Consider the following 9,319-nt stretch of genomic DNA (forward strand, 5'->3'; position numbering starts at 1 on the left):
CCTCCCACCGTCGGGCAGCCGAGGGATCCCAGGCCAAACGGGAAGCAGATCCCAGTCGGTTCCTCCCAAACAGATCCTCTTGAGTTTTGGGGCTGGGGGGCTCCTTCCGTCGAGGGGCTTCCTCCTTTTTTGGGGGGGAGGGGGGAGCGCGCCCCCCCACCGCCCTCCCGCCGTCAGGCAGCCGAGGGATCCCAGGCCAAACGGGAAGCAGATCCCAGTCGGTTCCTCCCAAACAGATCCTCTGAGTTTTGGGGCTGGGGGGCTCCTTCCGTCGAGGGGCTTCCTCTTTTTTTGGGGGAGGCAGCGCGGCACCCCCCACCCCCCTCCCGCCGTCGGGCAGCCGAGGGATCCCAGGCCAAACGGGAAGCAGATCCCAGTCGGTTCCTCCCAAACAGATCCTCTGAGTTTTGGGGCGGGGGGCTCCTTCTGTCGAGGGGCTTCCTCCTTTTTTTGGGGGGGGGGGGGGGGAGCGCGACCCCTCACCCCCCTCCCGCCGTCGGGCAGCCGAGGGATCCCAGGCCAAACGGGAAGCAGATCCCAGTCGGTTCCTCCCAAACAGATCCTCTGAGTTTCGGGGCGGGGGGGCTCCTTCCGTCGAGGGGCTGCCTCCTTTTTTTTTTGGGGGGGGGGGGAGGGGAGAGAAGGGGGGTTTGGGGGTGCTGTGCCCCGCGGGTTACATCCGGCTCTGCCGCCTGTCGTCGCACGTGGATCCCTCGGGAAAGCGCCCGCCGCGGGGGTGACGACGGGGGGGGTCTTGGGTTGGTGGATCCAACGAGGAAAAAGGCCTTTGGCAAAGCGGCTCCCCTCCCCCACCTCCACCCCCACCCCCCCCCCCACATCCCCCGAGACCTGTCCTTAGCCAGATCCTGCCCCACTCTGTCACCTGGCGGGGGGGGGGAGGGGCGCAGGTGCTGGAGGGGCTCTGTGGGATGCAGGGATGCAGGAGGGATGCTCCAGGACCGGTCCAGCCCTCGATAACAGCGAGGGGGGGGGGGTGCTCAGGGGTGAAAGCACCCGACCCCCCCCCCCCCAGGTTTCTACAATTAAACTGCCGTTCGTTATTTTATCCCTGCTGGGGGGGGGGGGGAGGGGAAAAGGCAGCGACAGGGGCAAGGCTGGAGCTGATTAACCACTGATTAACCACGTGTTAATTAGAACTCCCCATCTGAGGATGCGATTTGCGTGATTTGGGGGTTTTTAGACCCGGTAACCGGGTGGGGGCAGGGCTCGGCAGGCACTTTATTTTTTTTTTTTTCCCCCCCCTGCTCCTTTTGCGTCCGTCTCCCAGCGCCGGGATCCAGCGCCAGGATCGCCGGGATCGGCCGAGCCGTCGGTCCCTTCCCTCCTCCTGCTCCCGGGTGAAAAAGCGATGGATTTTGGGGCTCCTTCTCCATTTTGTTGTGTTTTTTTTTCTCCCCCCCCCCCCCTCCCCCCCAGGTGCCCCAAGGGATCATCCTGCAAACGAAGCAGCAGCCCCCCAGCAGCCAGGCCCCCCCCGCGCTCGCCCAGTTCACCGGCCCGTCCTCCTCCGTCCTGGTGGGCAGCCAGGGCCAAACGGTGACGGTGACCACGGCCGCAGCGGCCAGCCACGCGCCCACCGCCCTCCCGCCCTCCACCACAGGTTTGTGCTGCCTCCACGGGGAAAAACACCAGGAAGAGCATCCCAGATGTTGGGAAGGGCATCCCAGATGTTGGGAAGGGCATCCCAGATGTTGGGAAGGGCATCCCAGACGCTGGGAAAAGCATCCCAAACGCTGGGAAGAGCATCCCAGATGTTGGGAAGGGCATCCCAAACGCTGGGAAGAGCATCCCAAATGTTGGGAAGAGCATCCCAGACGTTGGGAAGGGCATCCCAGATGTTGGGAAGAGCATCCCAGACGTTGGGAGGAGCATCCCAGATGTTGGGAAGAGCATCCCAGACGTTGGGAGGAGCATCCCAAACGTTGGGAAGAGCATCCCAGATGTTGGGAAGGGCATCCCAGACGTTGGGAAGAGCATCCCAAACGCTGGGAAGAGCATCCCAGACGTTGGGAGGAGCATCCCAGACGTTGGGAAGAGCATCCCAGACACTGGGAAGAGCATCCCAAATGTTGGGAAGACATCCCAATGTTGGGAAGAGCTTCCCAGACAGCAGGAAGAGCATCCCAAACGCTGGGAAGAGCATCCCAAATGTTGGGAAGAGCTTCCCAGACGTTGAGAGGAGCATCCCAGTCGTTGGGAAGAGCATCCTAGACACTGGGAAGAGCATCCCAGACACTGGGAGGAGCATCCCAAACGTTGGGAAGAGCATCCCAAATGTTGGGAAGGGCATCCCAGACACCAGGAAGATCATCCCAAAGGTTGGGAGGAGCATCCAGACGCTGGGAAGACCATCCCAAACGCTGGGAAGACATCCCAAATGCTGGGAAGAGCATCCCAGACGTTGGGAAGAGCATCCCAAATGTTGGGAAGAGCATCCCAGACGTTGGGAAGAGCATCCCAAATGTTGGGAAGAGCATCTCAAATGTTGGGAAGAGCATCCCAGATGTGGGGAAGGGCATCCCAGACGTTGGGAAGAGCATCCCAGATGTTGGGAAGAGCATCCCAGACGTTGGGAGGAGCATCCCAGACGTTGGGAAGAGCATCCCAGACACTGGGAAGAGCATCCCAAATGTTGGGAAGACATCCCAATGTTGGGAAGAGCTTCCCAGACAGCAGGAAGAGCATCCCAAACGCTGGGAAGAGCATCCCAAACGTTGGGAAGAGAATCCCAAACACTGGGAAGAGCATCCCAAATGTTGGGAAGAGCATCCCAAATGTTGGGAAGAGCATCCCAGACACCAGGAAGAGCATCCCAAACGCTGGGAAGAGCATCCCAAACGCTGGGAAGAGCATCCCAGACGTTGAGAGGAGCATCCCAAATGCTGGGAAGAGCATCCCAGATGTTGGGAATAGCATCCCAAATGTTGGGAAGAGCATCCCAGACACTGGGAAGAGCATCCCAAACGTTGGGAAGAGCATCCCAGACGTTGGGAAGGGCATCCCAAATGTTGGGAAGAGCATCCCAGACGTTGGGAAGAGCATCCCAGACGTTGGGAAGGGCATCCCAATTGCTGGGAAGAGCATCCCAGACACCGGGAAGAGCATCCCAGACGTTGGGAAGAGCATCCCAAACGCTGGGAAGAGCATCCCAGACGTTGGGAATAGCATCCCAAATGTTGGGAAGGGCATCCCAGACCCCGGGCACGGGGCAGCCCGGACGGTGGGCGCCGTTACTTCGGGAGAACGGAGCCACCCAGGGGTGCTCAGCGTGCGAGAAAAGGGCGAAGGGGCGAGTCCTGCTCCGATTTTGGGGGGATTTGGGTCAAATCTGGGCGCAAAGGTGCTGGGGGGGGTCCGGGGGGGTGGTACTTGTGGGTGGGCTGGAGATGAAACCCCCCAGCCCCGCTCTCTGTTGCGGCAGGTATCACCGCCCCGGTTCCTGCGGAGAGCAAGACCTTCTCCAGCGTTTCCGCGCCGATTTCCACCGGGAAAGGGGCTGCAGCCCCCGGGAAGTCGGGGGCGACTCTTCCCATCCAGCAGCCCCTGCAGGTGAGGAAGCGATTTTCATGCATCTCCGCTCGGTTTTATCGAAAAAAGAAGAATTCATTTCTAGAAATCTGGATTTTTCCCACTTGTCAAGCGCCGCCAACCTCTGAAAACGACACAGAATTCCCCCTCCCCGCCGGTATTAGCTGCGTTTTTGGGGAGGGGGCTTTGGTGGCTCCTCCTCGTTTGCTCACCGATGCTTTAATGGGGTGTGGGGGTTGTCGGCGCGGATTTCTGGAAGCGCCATCCGGAATAATTTGTAATTTTCCCCCCCCCAAAATACCGTTTTTGAACCGGAGCGTTTACACCGGGGACGCGCGGAAGCCGCCTGCCTGCCAGCTAACCGGCGATGCCTCAGCAGCCGGTTTCGGCCTTTGAGCGCCTCGGTTAATTAACAGACGGTGATTAATTTCCCGGTTTTTGCCGCAGACGAAGCCCGGCGTGATCAGTTCCGTCTCGGGGCTGAACCTCGGCAAAGGGCCCGTCCCCATCCCGGTCGTCGGGAAGGGATTGCCACAGCTCGTGCCCTCGGTCCCCGTGCAAGGCCAGCCGCTGGTGAGTAGATATTTGATATAAATATATATATTTATGTCGAGATAGATCATTTTTTTTTTTTTTTTATATATATATTTATACCTAGCAGGACATTTGCTGCGCTCGTTTTAGCTCTCTCCAAACCCGAGAGATGCTCTAAACGCAGCAAACGCTTTATCGAAGCCGTAACCCACCCTGACCCCCCCTCCCCCCATGCCGCAGCGCTCCCGTTCCCCCTTCCCATCAATGGGGGTGAACCCCCCCCCCCCTTTTCCCCAGCACAGCCCCCCCCCTGACCTCTCCTTCTCCCACCAGTACGACGGGAAGCTCGGCCTGAAGAAAACCCCGACGCTACAACCCAGCAAGGAAGCTTGGTGAGCGCAACGGGGGGGGGGGGGGGGGGCTTAAACCACCCGCCGGGGGTCCGGCTCCCGTGGATTTTCCTGGCTTTTTCCTCCCCTAAAAGGCCAGGAATGGGGAATTGCGCATCTTCCTCACCCTCTTCCTCCTTCCCGGCAGTTTCCTGGAGCAGCTGCACAAACACCAGGGCGCCGTGCTGCACCCCGACTACAAAACCTCGTTCCGCTCCTTCGACGACGCCTTGCGGCGCCTCCTGCCCTACCACGTCTACCAGGGGATGCTGCCCTCCGCCCGAGACTACCAGAAGGGTGAGCTCCCCAGGGGGACCACAGGTTTAAAAAAAAAAAAAAAAAAAAAAACAAAAAAACACACAAAAAAAACCCAACACAAAAACCAATACCCAAAAAAAACCCCAAAAGCAGGTTTCTTACCGGTAGGGAGAAACCCTCAGCGCGTCCCGTAGAAAAATAAATCCCCGAGGGGATGTTTTTTCAATATTTCCCAGCTGGAATCGCTCCGAGATCTCATCACAGCCCCTGTACGTTGGTGCAAAATAATTAAAAAACAAATTGTAGACGAGTCTTAACGGTCACAGCGATAAAAATCCAGGACCCTTTGTTCTTTGGGGTGCCGGAGCAGCAGGGGACCGGACTTTTAAAAAAAAAAACAAAACACAAAAAAAACCCTAAAAGAAATAAATCCAACCCTAAAAAAAATAACTCCAACCCTAAAAAAAATAAATCCAACCCTAAAAGCAGGTTTCTTGGTGTTGAGGAGAAACTCTCTGCGCGTCCCCTTGAAAAATAAATCCCTCAGGCGATTTTTTCCAGGATTTTTGAGCTGGAATCGCTCCGAGATCTCATCACAGCCCCTTTACGTTGTGCAAAACGATCAAAAAACAAATTGTAGATAAATCTTAACGATCATAGCGATTAAAAATTGGAAACCTTTATTTTTTGGGGTGCCAGAGCAGTAGGAAACCAGATTTTCTAAAACAAAAAACGCCAAAAAACCCTAAAAAAAATAAATCCAACCCTAAAAAAATAAATCCAACCCCAAAAGCAGGTTTCTTGGCGTTGGGGAGAAACTCTCTGCGCGTCCCCTCGAAAAATAAATCCCTCGGGTGATTTTTTCCAGGATTTTTGAGCTGGAATCAGTCAGAAAAATCATCACAGCCCCTGTACGTTGTGCAGAATGATCAAAAAACAAATTTTAGATAAATCTTAACGATCGCAGCGATGAAAACCCGGGACCTTTTATTTTTTGGGGTTCCCCCCTTCGGGCGAAACGCGCTGTTCAAGCCCCACACCCCCACCCCCCATCCCGTGACCTGCCCCTTTGGCCTTTTCACAGCCAATTTTTTTTTTTTCCCCCCCCCCCCCCCCCCCCCCCCCCCCCCACACCCCCCCCCCCACACCCCTCCTCCTCTTCCTCGCAGTGGACGAGGAGTTCGAAGCGGTGTCCACGCAGCTGCTGCGGCGCACGCAGGCCATGCTCAACAAGTACCCGCCTGCTGCTCCTGGAGGAGTCCCGGGTGAGTCCCACCAGTTGGTGACATTTTAATTAATTTTTTATTTAATTAATTAATTATTTTAATAAATAATTTTATTTATTTATTTATTTATTTATTTATTTATTTATTTATTTATTTATTTATTTATTTAAATAGCTAAATGAATAAATAAATAAATATTTTAATAAATAATTTAAAAAATAAATAATTAATTTAATTAATTAATTTTCTACATCCGCTTGCTTCTTCCTCCACCCCCCCCCCCCCCCCCATCCCCCCTCCTCTCGCCCGCAGAGGGTCAGCCCTTCCGCCGAGATGGTGATGATCGACCGCATGTTTATCCAGGAGGAAAAAACCACCCTGGCGCTCGACAAGCAGCTGGCCAAGGAAAAACCAGGTGGGAAGCGGATCCTTCCGCCACTTCCGCCCCTTTTCCCGACCGCTTCCGCCCCCCCCCCCCCCCCCCCTCCCCCCGCCCCCCTCGGGGGCTGGACGCCCGCTCCCCTCTTCCTCCGCTGGGATTTGGGGTAAAAAAACCCGAGGATCTGGGGGAAGGATTGGGGGGAATTTTTGTGGGGAGGAAGGGCTGGGGGGGGGGGGCAGGGCTTAGCGGGGCTGCATCGTGCGTCGGAAGATACAAAAAGACCCCCATGAGGTGCGTTTTTAGGGTGAAAATGTATTTATTGGGGGCGAGAAATGGTGAATTTTGCCAGCGCCCGCGCCTGACGCGGTGTTTCCCTTCCCAGACGAGTACGTCTCCTCGTCCCGCTCGCACAACCTCTCCTCTTCCTCCTCCTCCTCCTCCTCCTCCTCGGCGCCTTCGGCCTCCATCTCCAGCGCGGCGGCGGCGGCAGCGGCGGCGACGGCGGCGCCTCCCCCCGAGAACCTGAAGCCCCCGGCGGCGCAGCCGGCTCCCCCCCTGCCCCCCACCAAACTGGTGATCAAGCAGAGCGGCGGCTCGCCCTCCGTCAGCTGGGCCAAGGCGTCCCCCGCGCTGGACGGCGACGAGGACGCGCTGCCCTCGCGGAGCAAACCCCCCATCAAGACGTACGAGGCCAGGAGCCGCATCGGCCTCAAGCTGAAGATCAAGCAAGAAGCCGGGCTCAGCAAGGTGGTCCACAACACCGCGCTGGACCCCGTGCACCAGCCCCCCCCCGTCTGCCGCGTCATCAAAGGGCCCGACGCCCCCACCCCCACCGCCGCCAACACCGCCGCCGCCGCCGGCGGGCAGATGAACGGCACCGTTGACCACGTGGCCTCCGTCGCCGTCGAGAAAAAACCCGCCGCGACCTACTGCCGCCTGCCGCTGCGCAAGACCTACCGCCAGCACCTCGACGCCGACAAGCCCGCCGACGCCCCCAGACCCCCCGGCGCCCCCAAGCAGCAGGAGGAGGGGGGCGCGCGGGGCGGCGGCGCGGCGCAGCCCGGCCGGGAGAAGGCGGCGAAGGGGCAGCAGGACGAAGGCGCCAAAGTCTTCTACAACCGCGCCGCCGCCGCCGCCGCCGCCACCGCGGTGCCGCCGCCGAAGGCCGACGACTCCACCGGCGGCCTCATGAAGGAGCTGGCGGAAGCGGAGGACGAATTTTACCGCGGGATGATTAAACCCGATCCTCCCGACCAAGGAGCCGGGCCGGAAATTTCCTGGGAAGTGCCGCTTCCCCCGGCCAAGAGGCGGAAGCTGGAAGCCTTCGAGGTGGACAACGCCAGTTTTTCCAGCGACAGCCCCCAGGACGATTCCCTCACCGAGCACCTCCAGAGCGCCATCGACAGCATCCTCAACCTCCAACAACCCCCCAGCGGCGGGGGGCAGAACGTCCGGACCCCTTCCTCTTCCTACAACTCCTCTTCCTCCCCTTTTTCCTCCCCCGCCCACCGCACGGACGCCTACCTCGCCCCCAGTCACAACGGCGGCCTGGGCGCCAGGACGTTGAACAGATAACAGCGAACCGCGCGCGGACCCCACCCCCCACCCCCCCCCCCGGGAAGGGGAAGAGGAAGAGGAAGCGGTTCCGCTCGCGCGGATGCTCAAGACACCCCCCCAACCCCCACCCCCTCCCTCCACGGGGCTTCCCAAAGCCCCCACCCCCCACCCCTCCCCCCAGTCGCGGGGTTTATAGAAAGCGGCGCCCGCGGTCGTCCGATCCACCGAGCGCCGGGGAGGGGGGAGGGGGGGGGGGGTGGGGGGGCGGGGGGGGGGTCTCGGCTGTAATTTAGATTCTGTAACAAATTTGCTAATATCGAATTAATCGGAGCGGTCTATTCTCTCTTCCCCACCCCCACCCTGCTCCCGCTCCGTACGCCCGGAGCGTTTATCCTTTTTTTTTGGTTTTGTTTTTTTTTTTTTTGGTTTTTTTTTTGTTTATTGGTTTTTGTTTGTTTTTTTTTTAAATTTTGGATTTGTTTTGTTTTAAATTATTTTCTGACACCGCGCCGGGGGCGGGGGGGGGAGGGGTTGGGACCCTCCGGTCCGTCAGCCAAGGAGGTGGGGGGGGGGGGGTGGGGGGGAGGGGGGGGAGGAGGGAAGGAAAAAGGAAACGGAAAAACACTAACTAAAAAGGAAAAGCGACGGGATGTGAGGCTGGAGAAGCGGGGGGGAAAAAAAAAAAAAAAAAATTATTTGGCACCAAAACCGCCGGGAGCGCCGAGGTTTGGGAGCGGAGAGGGGAAAAACACGCCCAAAAATAGAAAAAAAAGCGTTTTTACGCGCGTTTCCTTAAAAAAAAAAAAAAATTATATATATATATATAATAATGAGGGGGTTCGATGCCAAGAATTTCCCGGGAGGCTCCGGCCGCTCCCGCGGGGTGTCCCGGGATTCCGGGAATTGTGTCCCCCGCGCCGCCTACGGGGGAGGGGGGACCTATGGATCCCCACGGGGGGACCTATGGATCCTCACGGGGGGATGTATGGATCCCCACAGGGAGGTTGTATAGATCCCCATGGGGGGAACGTATGGATCCCCACGGGGGGGGGGTGCGTATTGGATCCCCGCAGGGGGGCTGTATGGATCCCCACGGTGGGGGGACGTATGGATCCCCATGGGGGGATGTATGGATCCCCATGGGGGGACCATATGGATCCTCACAGGGGGCACGTATGGATCCCCGTGGTGGGGGAACATATGGATCCCCATGGGGGGGCTGTATGGATCCCCATGGGGGGATGTATGGATCCCCGCAGAGGGGGGCTGTATGGATCCCCATGGTGGGGGGCCGTATGGATCCCCATGGGGGGATGTATGGATCCCTGTGGGGGGGCCATATGGATCCCCATGGGGGGACGTATGGATCCCCATGAGGGGACCATATGGATCCTCACGGGGGGACATATGGATCCCCATGGGGG

General features: G+C 58.3%; 1 protein-coding gene across 1 annotated transcript in view; it reads left to right on the forward strand.

The window, feature by feature from the left end:
* BICRA (BRD4 interacting chromatin remodeling complex associated protein) overlaps positions 1-8,039 on the forward strand; it is a 34,070-nt gene extending 26,031 nt beyond the window's left edge. Inside the window, 9 exon segments of the mRNA XM_040581330.1 lie at positions 1,438-1,621; positions 3,443-3,570; positions 3,997-4,122; positions 4,417-4,475; positions 4,621-4,769; positions 5,900-5,967; positions 5,969-5,995; positions 6,269-6,371; positions 6,721-8,039. Coding sequence (XP_040437264.1) covers positions 1,438-1,621; positions 3,443-3,570; positions 3,997-4,122; positions 4,417-4,475; positions 4,621-4,769; positions 5,900-5,967; positions 5,969-5,995; positions 6,269-6,371; positions 6,721-7,913 — 2,037 coding nt within the window. The 3' untranslated portion in view covers positions 7,914-8,039.
* The last annotated feature ends 1,280 nt before the right edge of the window (positions 8,040-9,319 follow it).

This window comes from Falco naumanni, unplaced genomic scaffold, assembly GCF_017639655.2.
Source record: "Falco naumanni isolate bFalNau1 unplaced genomic scaffold, bFalNau1.pat scaffold_115_arrow_pat_ctg1, whole genome shotgun sequence".
NCBI lineage: Eukaryota > Metazoa > Chordata > Aves > Falconiformes > Falconidae > Falco > Falco naumanni.